Source organism: Anopheles arabiensis, chromosome 2 (genome assembly GCF_016920715.1).
Source record: "Anopheles arabiensis isolate DONGOLA chromosome 2, AaraD3, whole genome shotgun sequence".
Taxonomy (NCBI): Eukaryota; Metazoa; Arthropoda; class Insecta; order Diptera; family Culicidae; genus Anopheles; species Anopheles arabiensis.
This window is the reverse complement of record NC_053517.1, coordinates 34,347,723-34,362,467: the sequence shown is the minus strand read 5'-3', so window position 1 is coordinate 34,362,467 and position 14,745 is coordinate 34,347,723. Positions and strand designations below refer to the sequence as shown.

Below are 14,745 nucleotides of genomic sequence, written 5' to 3'. Positions count from 1 at the left end.
TTTCTTTTGTTTTGCTTTTAGGGGAGAAATCGAGGAACTGTTTGAAAATGTGACACGAGAAGAGTTTGCCAAATCGCTCCGCGCCGGCGACCATAATCGGGCCCAGCACATGCGTGCCCTTATGTTGGTGCTACCCTACCACACCAACAATATGTCGCCGGAAAATATGCAAAAAATCTACACCCGGCCACCGGTGACGCGCATCGTTGGGGCTGCTTCCCCAGACATGAAAACGGGCGCCACCGATACGTTCCCGGTGACGCCGGCAAGATCTGTAGCGACCACCACCACGACGGCACCAACGGTACCACCGCGTATTACCACGACCGCTGCCATCCCGGTAACGACGATCCGATTTACAACTCCTCGTCCAACCACCTTCCATCCGACACTCCCGGAGCGGATGCGTGATGCCTCCTTCCGGAAGGAGAATGTGAACGATCTTCTTGCATCGATCGGACTGACCCAAAGCTCGGAGGAACTTTCGACGCCGCCAACGTTCCGTCCACTGCCCGCCACGATGACGACGATACCGCCTTCCCTTCCAGCCGTACCGGCAACCGCTGACGACACCCTGAACAATGCGATCAATGTGGATGATCCGAAGGTGGCACAGGAGCTGAAGGAGCTGCTGCGTTCGTTCGGTTTGCTAAAGGAAGCGGACAGCGATGCCAGTGCGAATAGTCCACAGCCACACGCGGAACGTCTGGTGGACATTCAGCCATCGGCGCTGGTCCTGCACGAACCGTTGAAGGTGGAAGAATCTACACCTTTTACGGTCGAGGAATCGAAACAACCCGCTATCGAGATTAAAACGGGAGGACTAACACAGGCGAACGTAAAGCCGGATGACTACGTCGCCTTTAAGCCTCTATCGATCGGATCTTCCACGGACGATGGTGACGATGCTAAGCCAATAGACGAAGAGCTGGACGCACTGCTCAAGTCTTTCGGTCTGCTAGGCCCGGGCGCTCGTAACAAAAAGTCAATGCATCCGGAACCAACGCAAAAACCACCGATGGTAATGAACTCGGTCCCGTCCATCGATGCCGATCTGGTCGCACCCCAGCTAATGTCCGTGCTAGACACGCTCGGCATACAGATGAAGCCCTCCGGGGGCTTACCCGCATCGACGGGAACGACCACCCCAGCGCCATTGGTTCGACGGCGTGAGAAAACATCCCGCAAACTGGACCCACCCGCCGACCAAACGCCATCGGCCGCCAATTTGCGTGTCAGCAACGAAGACTACCGCAAGCTGGAGCAGCTGTGGCAGACGGTGAAGCAGCTCGAGCAGCTGAATGCAACGCTGACGGACGATTCGCTCGACGTGCTTAACCCGAAGCACTACGATCTCAGCCCGTCGCTGCTTGCCCAGGGTCCGGATCCGCTGCTCGAAGGCTTGGACGCACGGGAACGGCTGAACGAGATCAAGAAGCGCCAGGAACCGGCCACCGCCAGTACGGTTACCGCAGAGGTACAACCGAAGGACGATGAAACATCGGTCACGGAAAGCGACAGTCCGACCCGGTTTAGCTTGCAGCTTAACTCGAACGCAGGCGGTAGCGATGACACCGAACAGGTGGTGCAGCCAACGGCGACAACGGAAGCCACAGAGGTGGTAGACACGACGACAACGAACGAGCCCACTACCACGACCAGCACCAGCACGACGACGGAAAGTGCCCGCAGTGCTGCCCTGGAGGACTCGTTCCCCTCGTCCGATCTGGCCGGTGATCCCGTGAATGAGGAACCGCTGCCGCCACCGCGCCGCAATGGGTTCTACTTCCTGTACGACTGGAACACGTTCCTGGAGGTGGGCGAAGAGCCGAACAAGGTCATCATTCGGTACAACCCACGGGCGGGAGATCCTAGCCGCTTCCTACCGGTCACCGTGCCGTAGAGGGGGTGTGTTCCGGTGAACGTTCCGGACTGCATCGAGAGCCCGGGGTTGTAAAAACGCGTAAAAGTAAACGGCGGGAAAAGGATGCAAATAGCTCTTCCTTCGAGGGGTTCCGCAAGCAAGCGTGTGTACATAGTATAGATCCCTTCCTTGTGTGTACGTTTAGTAGAGATGAGATGTAGGAACTAAATTAACACGTTTTATTTATTATTCTTCTTTCCGCGAACGGACGGAAAGGAGGGTGGCTTCAGGTACTAGTTAAGAAGTTAAGAAGGCAGATTTCGCATTGCACAGCAGCAGCGGCGGCGGTGGGTATGACCAATAACTAGGCTTTACGGATACGGGACAATAGAAAAAGGAGCTGGAGTTGTATATCTCCCCGTCGAGATGTAGAGAGGGCAAGGACAGATGATTTTAATGCCCTCTTACTTATCGTGCACTCTAACGATCCTCGTTTTTTGTATAGAAACACACCGATCTAGTTTGAAATAGGGAAAATAAAGAGAATACATTTAATCGAGGCTGGAAGATGTGTGTGAGGTGAAAGAACCCGTCGCTTGAATGTCGTTGCTATGGAAGCTACCAAGGCAAAGTAAGCCTTCAGTTACGTTCAGTCTGCAGGAGATAAACTAGACAGTGAGTGGTTCCTGTCGCAATACACGGAAGCTGGTGGGGAATTAAGTAAGTAGAGAATTAAATTACAAATATTGCAGTTTATTAAACAATGTTTCGATCAACGTATTCAAACATTTCGTAGTTCCTTCAAGGAATGTACACATTTGATGTGTATTGTGAGTAATTTCATATCATAGTGCAGTACATTCATTTAAAAATGAAAAAAAAAAATCCATAAAAAATATAGCAAACCAAGCAAAAAGAACTTTCAGTGTCTTACTGCGCAGACAGATGGCATCGAAGGATATGCAGTGACAACGTCCGTATGGTCGTAAACCTAGCCATACACACGGGACACTCATAAGGGCACCATGAGTGAAAATGCCTTGCATACCAATGTTGTCTCATTGCAAACACGGACCCGAATCTGCGTCCGCATTTGCGACAAAGCTGCGGTTTTCGTACGGCACGTAACACGCTAGACATCCGCGGTACAGAGGTTGACCTGCGGGAAGTACGCCTCTTGCGTATCTCAACAACCTTCTGCGGTTCAGTGTCCTCATTGGGAGTATCTGTTTCGGACGAATACGATTCGATCTTTACCGGAGCATAGCTGGGCGTGTGTTCACGTTGCCCATCGTCAGCTGGTTGAGGTGAGCGATCCTCTTTTTGTTGGTTGCTAGTTGAAACGGTTGATAGACGCGATTCGGTTATTTGCGTGGCGATATTAGTATCCAAAGGCGTTTGTATTAGCGGTACAGCCTCAACAAGATTCGGAGGTTCGACCTTGTTTGTTGTGGTGTTAGCTTGATCCTGCACCGCAACGCATTGAGATGTCTGCTGGACGCTCGCAGTCGCCGCCGGCTGGTCCGACGGGTCGTATGTCAGTCCCCAGATGGACAGCTTATCGGCGGTACGGAAAAACTCTGCAAGATGCTCCTGGGGCACGTTCACCTCGCCCAGGTACATAAACTGTACCAGCGACATCATGACATCGTGCGAAATGTTTGAGCATATTATTATGTGATTGTGCTGCAAAGGAACTAGCTCGAACAGCTCCTTGAAGTAGGCACTACAGGCGGCGAGCAGCAGCTTGTGGGCGCGAATCTTGCGCCCCTCACAAAACAGCGTTATATCCAGCATCTTGTTATCTTGTTGATGAAACGAATCGAGTGCTCCCGTCACGAAGGCTTTGTAATTGTTCCATCGCAAATGCAGAGACGGTTGCGGGCTCATCCTACCTAGTTTTCCTGCAAAAAATAACTTTTTATCGGCTTTGTGCTTGTGTTGTTTTGGATGTGTACAGCGATTGCACTATTCGACCGCTCTTTTTCTGACAGCTATGACCCTATTGACAGAATATAAAATATTCCTACCCCTCTTTTGTACAGGCGGTCCCCAAGATACACGGTTACCGTTCAAATAGACACAGAGCGACAACAAAAAAAGTAGCTCAATTTTGCAAACAGAGCTACTCGTCTCGCGCGACATTTCTGATAAGTAATTTTTTATGTTCTTAAACAAAAAGCGTGTAGCTTGACTGGGCCAAATGAGCTACTTTGATCTACGCGGAGTGAAATTATGAGCTACTTTTTTTGTCGCGGGCGACGTTGTTGCTCTATATCTATTTTAACGGTAAATGGAGACCAAAAACGGCCACAAAATATCACTAATCTTCGTGTAATTTTGCAAATAAAGGGTGGATTAAGCCACCAAATTAATTATTTGATATGATTCGGACTGAATTTAACAATTTTTAACCTTTTCAAATGGTTTTTAACATTCGATCAATAATGAAATTATTTGGTATTTGACAATGGATGTGTGAAATCAGTATAAATTGCTCAAAAAACTGTCAAATTTAGAAATCCGCGTATCTACGAATCTGCGTATAAGAGGTACCGTGTATCTCGGGGACCGCCTGTACATCGAATTTAAAACATCAAGTATGGTAACAGTACCAGTTTTCGGCAGTGTACCTATTTTGGGAAGGGTAGCTAAAAACGTGAAATTCAGCACAAAAGTGGTAAACAATGTCACAAAACACAATTTTGTAATAAAAGTATACTCATTCGTTATTGAAATACGACGTTTCACACCATTTCCTTACGTATTTTCCAAGATATCAAATAAATTGTGCATTTTTCGGCAGATTTGCTGTCTGCCAATAGTTCGGCATGTTTTGTGATTAAGAGAACCAGAAAACTAAAACCGGAAGTTGAAAGTTTGTTTGGTGTATATTAAAGATTTTGTGCTTGTTTAATTTATCCTAACTTGTTCGGCATGTTAAGATCACGATAAACAAGTTATGTTTCACTTTAAATACTGCCGAAAATTGATAAAAAATTGATTTTTGACCCATATTCTGGTTGCCGAAAATAGGAACACAGCTTGGCGAAAATAGGAACCAACTGCCAAAAATAGCATAATATATTACGATAGTTTATCAACCAATTTAACATCACTCTCATGAAAAAAAATTAGGTATATGAGGAGTTTTTGTGAAACTGCTGCACTAGCCTGCCGAAAACTGGTACAGTTACCCTATAATTGAAATGTTTGGAAAATCAGAACCGGTTTGACGCTTATATGATCTTTATTTGATGTTGAACCGGTAATTGTCAATTTGTTCGTTGGGAAGCGATGGAATGTGTTGCTTGGGATGTTGAATTGTCAAAGAGCTTGTTGACAACAGTTTGCGGGAAATGTATGTTTTCGAATTGTGCACCAAAGTCGTGGAGAAAATGTGTTTTAGTGCGTTTAGCATGAAATGTTTATGATTTATGCTATAAAATCCAGTGCATAATACTCAATAAGCAATCGTTCGAACATTTTTGGGCCACACTAAGCTAGTACCAGCTCTTTGAATTTCCTATACAAGCAGTCACTGTTTTGTTTACAAGAACAACAGAAAGAATAACATCAAGTTCAAAAGCATACAATTTTCGCTTGGTATGGCACTTTTTATTCAAACATTTGCAAATATCCATGAAATGAATGAAATATGTATCTATGAAATGAGTAGTGACAGCTTTTAATTATTTTATTCATTATTTATGTTGTCTTCTTTTTGCTATAACCAAATGCCAGACAAATCGACGGTGCAATTAACCTTCAACCCTGCGACTGGATACCCGTGTATGATTTAAATGTTCAAACTGAACTAAGGTAAGTGAGAACAACATTTTCTCTTTAAATAGTTGCGTACTAAAATCGGACGGATTTGTAACGGATGTAAATATTCACGTGTTTTTGGCTTACAGCCTTAATTGGTACAGCTATGGCGAATTGTTAGGAACAGTATAACTAACATTGGTGCCTTGAGATTCAATTTTTAAACGAAATGTTGTATTATTGCGATAAACACTGAGTCAAAATAAAAAATATTCTGGTGTTCTATGCATTTTAGGCTGCAAGAAGACATATACATTTTAAAAATTATACCTGATACTTATTTATACAGGAGTGAAATCTGTATTTTGACGATATAATATTGCTATAATCGGTGCACTTGGTATAATTGGTAACTTTCAATTGAAAAAAAAAAAAAATGATACCTACCCATTTTTTCTATATATCGTCAGGAATTTTAATTTTCTTTAAGGGGACAAGAAAAATTCGTCTTTTTTAAATACCAACTAGTTTACTACTGTGTCCAAAAAGTAATGTTTGATGTGTTTGATGTAAAGAGATGTGTTTTTGATTTTCCAAAATCGGTCAAGATACACGTCAAAATATTCATCCGGAAAGGAAATACGATTGATTTTATGAGCTGCTATGAGTGTCCTTTTCGTTTTCCGCGGTGGTCACATTTGTTGCGCAAAGAACTCGCAAAACATTTGTTTGCGTAACCAATTTTCAGTACAGAAAGCCTTTGGCAATGCAGCAATGCTGAAAAGAAATTTTACAAGTGGTCTAAATTATTACAGAGTTACCAGATACCAGATGGCCGTGAATGTGAACGATTTCGATACCAGGCTAGACTTCACACGGTCCACGATACTAGTCGCAAAATTGTTGATTTTAATATTTTGTCGCAAAGTCTAGTCGCGATATTTTATCGCAAATTGTAGTGGAAAAATCGTATTGCCAAATTCTTCGTTAACACGTTCAGTTCGATGGCAGTAAACTTTCCCGTATGCCGGCGGCAGGGCCTGCTATTGGTCTTTTGCTGGGGATGCAGTAAACATTGCGAACAAATTTACGCTACCCATATGTATAGCAGCATATGTGATGCCGAGGGAACGGAAAGTTGATGAAAATCAGCACCGAGCTGAATGTGTTCCATTTCCAACATTTCCATCTAGCAAATATTTCTTGAGACATTTCAAACAATCTGTCTCTGGACTGCGTGAAGTTTCTAGTTCAGTAGATACGATTTAGTAAATACGTGACCACGTGACCAAATGGCATTTACTCTGTCTGTGTCACACTAATTTTAAACTATTCAACTATTAAACTATTAAACTATAAACTATTAAATTATTCAACAACGGGGCAATATGTAAATAAACCATTGGATGGAACATGGTTGAAAACTGGATTAGATTTGAATAAGCAACGAAGTCAATCGCAAGGAACAACACAAAACATAACTGATGTATTAAGTAGCAGAGCAGTTACGAAAGTGCCAATGTAAATTGCCCTAGTGAACTCTAGTGACCGGCAAAGTACGGCTCATAATTCGAATGCAATTTTTTTGTCTAAATATGTGTGTGTTTGTTTGATTTTTTAGATAAAATATGGCTCTTTACATCGAAAAATTGGCCGATTATAAACAATCCACTTGAAGAAAACAAATACCATCGAGAATATTTTCACAGGTTGAATTTATTTAATAAATATCGTATATTCATTTATTTTTTACATAAATAAAAAAAGGCTCTAAACGGATTGCTAAATTTCTTCCATATAAAACAATAAAATAAACCGAATTTCGATCATGTACAGTATACGCCTAGCTCAGCAACACACAATCACACCTGTGCGATGTTTCTTCCTGTACCAGGTGTCAATTAAAAAAAATGCTTTGCCTAAATGTGTAACTAACGTCTTGTGCAAACCCGCAAACCGCAACTCATTCGCTCACCTAGCCCCATGACAGACTGTCCGCACCAGGGGAATTGGCGGCCTATGGTCAATCTCAGTAATTGCTGGTTTTGTCCGTTAATATTTTTTTTTTTGGCAACACGGATCAGATTAGCTATCAACATCTAACGTTCGGGTATGCGCACGTGAAGCAAACGGACTCGTTTCTTTTCCCCCTTATCTCACTTCCTAACTAGCTCTAACGGTTTGTTAAAATGCTTTTCTTCTTCTTCGCAACTCACATCAGCAGTAAAACAAATAAAAAAAAAAACAATTAACTAACGACTTGTCGCACTAAAAACGTGGCCCGCACAAACGTGCTAGCAGAACCCAGGATTGGTGTGCTCGATGATGCACCGCTTGCAGTACTTCTTGACCGCCCGGTAGCCCTCGATCGAGATCTGACAGTCCTGGATGTTGAGCTGCTGCAGCCCGCGGCAGTAGTAGGCGATGCACTGGATACCCCGGTCCGTGATCATGTCGCAGTTGCGCAGGCTTAGCTTCTTCAGGTTCGGGCAGCTTTCGGCGAGCGCTCGCAGGCCCGCATCGCTCACGTCACACTTGCCGATGTCGAGCGCCCGCAGCCGGGGACAGGAGCGGGCCAGCACGTTGATCGAATCGTCGCTGACCGCTTCGCAGCCGCGTGCGTTCAGGTAGCGCAGCTTGTAGCACCGTCGGGCGATCACCTTCAGCCCCGCGTCCGAGACCTGATCACACTTGGCCACCGAGAGGTAGCGCAGGGTCGCACCGAGCTTCGCCAGCTCGTACAGCCCAAAGTCCGTCACGCTGGTGCAGTCCGAGACGCTGAGCTCGCGCAGCGCGATGCAGAAATTTGGAATAAACTTAAGGCCGGCATCTGGAAGTTGGAGAGAAGAGCGAGAGTTGGGAGAGTTAGCAAAACGGGCCACTTGCGGTTGAACGGGTGCTTCCGCGCCGCCATACCTGTTACTTGTATGCACCGTCGCAGGTACAGATAGACCAGCAGGGGGCAGTTGCGCGCGATCACTTTGATGCCAGCGTCACAGATCGATGCACAGTCGGTGAGGTCGAGATACTGCAGCAGTAGCCTTCGTGGCGGCTCGAGACCCGGATTGATGTTAATGCACGTTATTTGGGCACAACCTGCAAAAGGTGGATGATAGCTCGTTAGCATCGGAACTGGCTCTTCCAGCTCTTCCAGTGTAGCAATACGTACCTGTAATGTCTAGATGTTGCAGGTTTGTACACTTGGTCACCAGATCCGACAGGGCCTGGTTCGTGATGGTAACGCTGTTCTGGATCTGCAGGTGGGTGATCTCCGGACAGCGCCTCGACAGTAGCTGCAGCCCCCGGTCCGTCAGCCGGCAGCCGTCGGCCAGCAGCACACGCTCCACCCCCGGACAGGCACCGTTGCGCGTTTGACCGCAGAGCCTTCGGAGGATGGTTTTGATGGCACGATCGCCACTGTTTTCCTCTCCTGTAAGTAAGAACGGCTTGCATTAGTCGACAGTGGGTGGGGAAGAGTGCCTTCGCTAACTCGCCGTACCCTTGATCTTGATGATCTTCCACAGCGCCGGATTCCAGATGACGGACTCGAACCGTCGGCAGACGCGAGCAATATTGCACAGTTCGCTGCTGTCCAGCCATTCGAAGATGCGCACCATCAGCTCGTCCGGCATTCGATCGAACAGTGGTCCCGCCCGGTACAGGCTGGTGCCGTGCCCGTTCCCCAGGCTGGTCAGGATGGTGGCCCCATCGATGGATCGCCCGCACGGTCCATTGCCGTTCGCGTTGCCCCCGTTCCCCCCGACGGGTGTGTTCGTTTGTGCGGGACTGCCGTGGCTGGACGAAGTGGAGTTGGTGCCACCACCGCCCGACCCGTGCGTGCCGCCCGTGGTCCACGAGGCCGGTATCGTCGACTGCTGCTGGCCAGACGGGGACGGCGACACGAGCGTGTGGTAGCCCTGGTCCAGGTTGGGCGAGAAGCGTCCATAGCGCGACAGCCCGTCGGTGTAGTGTTGCGATTTGGTGAGTGGAATTCTGGGGAAAAGGAAAAACGGAGGAAAATTGAGTGGCTGAGTAATGGCGTACCGTCGGTCGGCCACCCGCACACGGCGGCTGCTTACCGTCCGTCGATGAAATCTGCCGACCCGACCGCTTTGAGGTGGGTCCCCCGGGGGCTCTGGAACGCCGGCGAGCCGCGTATCCGATCGAGCAGGTACCGGTCCGAGCCGCTCGTTTCCGGGCTGGATGCACGGCGCAGCAGGTGCGGCGAGCTCGAGTCAAGACAGTCCACCTGCGACTGTGCCGCGGAGGACGCTTTGGACGCGGCGTTGTGTGCGTTGTGCGCCGCCACCGTACCGGACGGTGGTCCGATGCCCCCACCGCCACCACCACCACCATTGCGCCGGCAGAAGTTGTAAATCGCGTCAATGTTTTCGTTCTCGAGGTAGTACCGCTCGGTGTTGTTGCTGCTGCTCGACTGGTTGCGCGTCAGGCTGGACGGGGTCGCGTTGGCATTGCGTCGGATGGCACCTTGAATGTAGAGCGCGTCCATCTTCTCCTCGAGAAAGTACCGGTCCGCTTCGGACAGCCCGCCGAGCGCGGACTGTGGCTCGTCCGGGTGGTGGTAGCCTCCGCCGCCGCCTCCTCCGCCACCACCACCACCACCACCGCCGCTGCCTCCCGGTGGACCGCGCAGCACCGGCGAGAGGCGCTGGTGGTGCTGCTGGTAGGTATTGGTAAGCAGTGCGTCGATCGGGGTGTAAGTGCGGGGTCGCACCGGCCGATAGTCCCGCCGGTGCCCGTGATGCCCGTTGGTGGGCGGTGGGTGTAGGGGTAATGGCAGTGCCTGCCGCAGAAAGGAACCGGTTTGATCGAGCGACGAGGATGAGCTGCGGGAGAGTAGCGATCCGTTGCCGTTAGCGCCGCCTCCACTGCCACCGCCGCCACCGTCTGGCACGAGGCCGTCCGGCGGGCCTTGGTCGGGCTTGCCGCAATCGGACGGGTACAGATCGGAGTCCAGCGTTAGGATGGGCGAGCTGCGGGACATCTGGTAGGCTTGCGGGTCGAGCGGGCTCGAGCTGAGCGGATGATGGTACTGGCGGGTGTCCATCGAGGGTGTGTTGCGCCCGAGCGATGCGAGCGGACACTCGACCGGTGCAACTCGTCGCTGCTGGTGCGTCATTGCTGTGTTGCTGTGGTTGCTCCGTGGTTCCCGTCTCCGATTGGATGCGTGTCGCTATTCGTGCCGGCACTGGCTAGTGTTCCGCGTGGCCGGGAATAGGAACATCCGAACGCGGATGATACTTATCTACGGTGGAGAAAGACAAAAAAGAAATAAAATAGGGTAAGAAATGGTTTATGGTTTTGGAAAGGTTTTTTGCATTTATTAAGTTAAATGGCGCAGTTTAGTGAGGACTTTTCTACCATAATCAATGGGATGATGAATTGCTCACCAAGCGCAAATCGTTTACTGCCTTTAATTCTCAAACACTGCAGTTAGTCAGACGCATGATCATTCATAAATGTTCCCGAGAACGCACGATTAACGGTCGGCACTTTCGCAAACAATGCTAATTAAATTCAAATTATCTTTCAGCAATCGCAAACACATCATCACCTACCCGCCCAACGCTCGCAGGGATGTAATGTAACGCTCGCTGGACTGGATCATGATCATCCTCGGGGTGCGTGTAGCATTACAAGTGCACTTAGTGTGTGCTACATTGCTTCCCTCTTGCTCTGATGTTGGTCTGATATAAAAATTAAAACATTCCTGTATGCAACGCACACACACACACGCACCCACCGTTCATCAAGCAATGCTTCCCGGAAGACAAATGGGTTGAAAATGAGTGAGCATCAAACCGAAATTACATTTAATTTTTATATAACTTCCCGTACCGCGTAGCGCGTCAAATGGTCCGACACTAACGAGGACGAAAATTACGCCCCGGTCTTAACTAGCTCCTCCATCACTCTCGGTTGTTGTCTTTCCCTTTTCTTCTGCAGCAATTGGTGTTGCGCGCGTTAAGTTCACGAATTAATGGAGGGTGCAATCAGCGGACCAAGATCTGCAATGCCTACCGGTAGGGTAGCACGGCGGCGCCGCCTCCGCCGCCGATCCAGTGTGTCAACTGTACGGCAGGGGCCATTCGAGCCATCGAGGGGGCTCGTGTAAACTGCGCAAAACATTGCACAGATCGCACGAGTGCTGTGAAGCTCTGCTGTGCTGGAAGGAATTGCCTCCTTCACCGTGCAACGCGTCTTGACATTTCGCTGCGTAAGTTTAGTTCCCGCTGCGGCTCCGAGTGATCCGAGAACTCTCTCACGATCGTAAATCATCGCGGACAGTCACTCACGGTCACAGCCGGTGCGACAAACTGCAATTGCACTGCAGCCAGCGCAGCATCGACGGCCTGTGCAACGACGCCCGGAGCGGGTGGTACGCCTGTCAGGGCGGAAACGCACACCGATTTTTGCCCGATTCGCCCGATGGTCTGATCTTTGATATTTCAGCCCCGCTCGGTACCGCGAAACCGTTTACGATGTGTCGCCGTCCATCATCGGACGATCGATCAAACTTCGCGGGCAGTTCGCCGTCCGAAATAAGGCGGCACACCACATCGTCCGGGAGGGCTGTGCCATTCTAAGCGTTTCGCCGACCGTCGGTAACAGGCGAACGGATCCGATTTCGATAAGTGCTGGCTTCCTCTTCGGACAGAATGGACGGATGGTCGGAGCGGGTTCGGTATCTCCCGGTCCGTATCTCTACCCTCGGGCAGATATGCTACACGCTGCTGCGGTGTTGCACCATTTCATGCCATTTTGGAACAGGATGATGATGATGATGATGATGATGATGAACGGATGCAACGGTTTGCTGGACGAAGTGCCGAGCCGAATGGTGTAAGGTGTATTATTTTGCATTCCCATGCTGCAAGGTGCAATCGAGCGCTGATCGTACATTACATTTTTTGTTGCGTTTTAATCCAATCTATCGATCTAACTACTACTAACGATCGGACAGGTAGTGGTCTCGATCTTGGTGTGCATTGGCCACCGCTCACCTGTTCGAGTGCAGAAAACGGGTCCCAGTACTAAGGGGAGACGTAGACGTGGTAGTGGTGGAAATTTGTTCTGCTTCCAGCACATGGTCTGATTCAAAGGCGAAAAGAGATCTATTTCAGATGAGTAGCGATTGCATTGTGCGTTTGATTGAATTTTTTCCATGTGAATTGTTGCAACCAGCATGGTATGTGGATAGTTGCGGAGAACTATCGTTTGGGGTTGGTAATGATTGCACAAAATCATGACAAATAATTGTAATGAATCAATGGATAGATCAAGAGTTGGCTTTCGATGTACTATAGACTATGTTTTTTGTTTTATTTATAAAATTGTTGCCAGCGAACCACATTCAAAGAAAATCTCTAATTATCAGGTCTTCGCTATTTTTTTTACAGAATATCTCCATCCCTCAACAATGCAACACATTATTTGCCTTAGCATTGGGCAGCGTTTGATGGGGAGATTTGTCAAAATGATCAAAGATCGCGACGAAAATGATGTTTTTGATATCTTTTGAAGCACTGCGGCGGAGTCTGGTCCAGTAAATAGGTAAGTGAGCGTTTTATATTATTAAATAGACATTGATGTTTAAAAAATGTTTAAAACAACTGCACAGATTCAAAATCAGTTATTAAAATGAACCACATGTAAAAAAATATGTACTATGCAAACATAATTCGCATTTTAAGTGATCGAGGCTCTTCGAAGCATTCTCTTAAGAATCCTATTATCATTAGAAGTAAACGTTAGTATAAAAATCCCTGTTGCATCCCATAACTCCCCCTCTCCCTGGGGACTAAGAAGCCCTTTTAGATCGACTGGTTTTGGTGCCAATGATCCACTGCTCAAAATGATTGATGTGTATAATAGGTTAGGGTTATCAGCAGATTTCAATCAATCCGTTAGTCAGCTGCGTCAGCATATTCAAGTTAGTTCTAGGGCCATAATTTAAACTTGTACTCTGTAAGCATTAAGTTATTTAGGCATACTGCCCGATAACTTTGATTTAAATAAATAACATACAAATTATTACTATAGAGAAACCTATCAAGTGACTTATATATCTGAGAGAATACTGTTAGAAAGTTGAATTATAATATGAGTGGCATAGAATTGACTGTAGCTAGGACATTTTTTAAAAAGATTTCTTAGAAACAACCGTCTTTTACAAAAAGACCTGATAAGATCCGCAATGTTGATTTTTCATATTAACGATTGCACACAAAAAATGGACAAAATTGGTCGATTTTTCATGGGTTTATCTTCACCCATACTAACGAAACGTTAAATGAACTTTCAATAATAGTATCCCATGAGTCATCAGACAAAAATTTGGTATTTGTATCAGTCGAACTCTAACCGTGATGCCATGAAATTGAAGAAACTTCGTTATAAAGCGTACGCGATCAAAGAACGGCACCCCGTAGCGTCTAAAACCGACTCCGTGCGTTAGTTTGTGGACGTCGCATAAGCCTATTTGTGGCTTCTACAACATTTTGGCACTATTCGGCAACAATCAGAGCTTCGAAAGAAAGCCCAGTTCCGAATGGTCGACATCTCTGAGCGACAACAAGTTCTAAAGAACGCTGCGTTGGTGGAGGACGATGCACCCGACCAAAAAGTAAAATAGTACCTGGCAAACATGAAGAAACATATCAAGAAGAAGAAATTGCGTCCACTGGCTACGCAGCGGTAAGCTATGGCGCCAAAACTCAATGCGATGATTTCAGGCGAATTTCAGAAGATTTTCGATTTTTTTGGAGAAACATAATCTACAAGCTATACTCCAATAATTTTGTCGCGAAAAATGAGGAGTAATTGATATAAATCGTCGGTAGATTGTAAAAATCGTGCCTCAACGAATGTGTTCGTCTGACGTGACGAAAATTCCGTATTTATTTTTTAAAATTCCGTCGTAGATTTATTTTTACAAGTAAGCTTAAACACTTACTTTTCAAACGATGTTCGTGGAACATGAAAAAAATCGCCAATTTTAAAGGCAAGCTTTTGATTTACAACAGCCGTCGGTAAAACTATAAATGACTTGTCGTTGTTTTTTTATTAATACTTATACTAATACTATTCCC

General features: G+C 47.2%; 3 protein-coding genes across 15 annotated transcripts in view; 1 reads left to right on the top strand and 2 right to left on the bottom strand.

Moving 5' to 3' along the window:
* LOC120896086 overlaps positions 1-2,419 on the top strand; it is a 71,045-nt gene extending 68,626 nt beyond the window's left edge. For all 11 annotated transcript variants that reach the window (XM_040299925.1, XM_040299931.1, XM_040299933.1 and 8 more), the window contains one exon: positions 22-2,419. In XM_040299925.1, the coding sequence (XP_040155859.1) occupies positions 22-1,903 (1,882 nt within the window). In that variant the 3' untranslated portion in view covers positions 1,904-2,419. The remainder of the gene's footprint in view (positions 1-21) is intronic.
* A 44-nt stretch (positions 2,420-2,463) lies between these two features.
* LOC120896089 (modifier of mdg4-like) lies at positions 2,464-3,866 on the bottom strand. The gene has a single exon (XM_040299939.1). The coding sequence runs from the start codon at positions 3,752-3,754 to the stop codon at positions 2,795-2,797; it is 960 nt and encodes a 319-aa protein (XP_040155873.1). The 5' UTR covers positions 3,755-3,866; the 3' UTR covers positions 2,464-2,794.
* A 3,464-nt stretch (positions 3,867-7,330) lies between these two features.
* LOC120897335 (F-box/LRR-repeat protein 7) overlaps positions 7,331-14,745 on the bottom strand; it is a 69,943-nt gene continuing 62,528 nt past the window's right edge. For all 3 annotated transcript variants that reach the window (XM_040302163.1, XM_040302154.1, XM_040302171.1), the window contains exons 4-8: positions 9,712-10,898; positions 9,132-9,625; positions 8,802-9,062; positions 8,549-8,728; positions 7,331-8,462 (exon numbers count right to left, since the gene is read on the bottom strand). In XM_040302163.1, the coding sequence (XP_040158097.1) occupies positions 7,927-8,462; positions 8,549-8,728; positions 8,802-9,062; positions 9,132-9,625; positions 9,712-10,772 (2,532 nt within the window). In that variant the 5' untranslated portion in view covers positions 10,773-10,898 and the 3' untranslated portion in view covers positions 7,331-7,926. The remainder of the gene's footprint in view (positions 8,463-8,548; positions 8,729-8,801; positions 9,063-9,131; positions 9,626-9,711; positions 10,899-14,745) is intronic.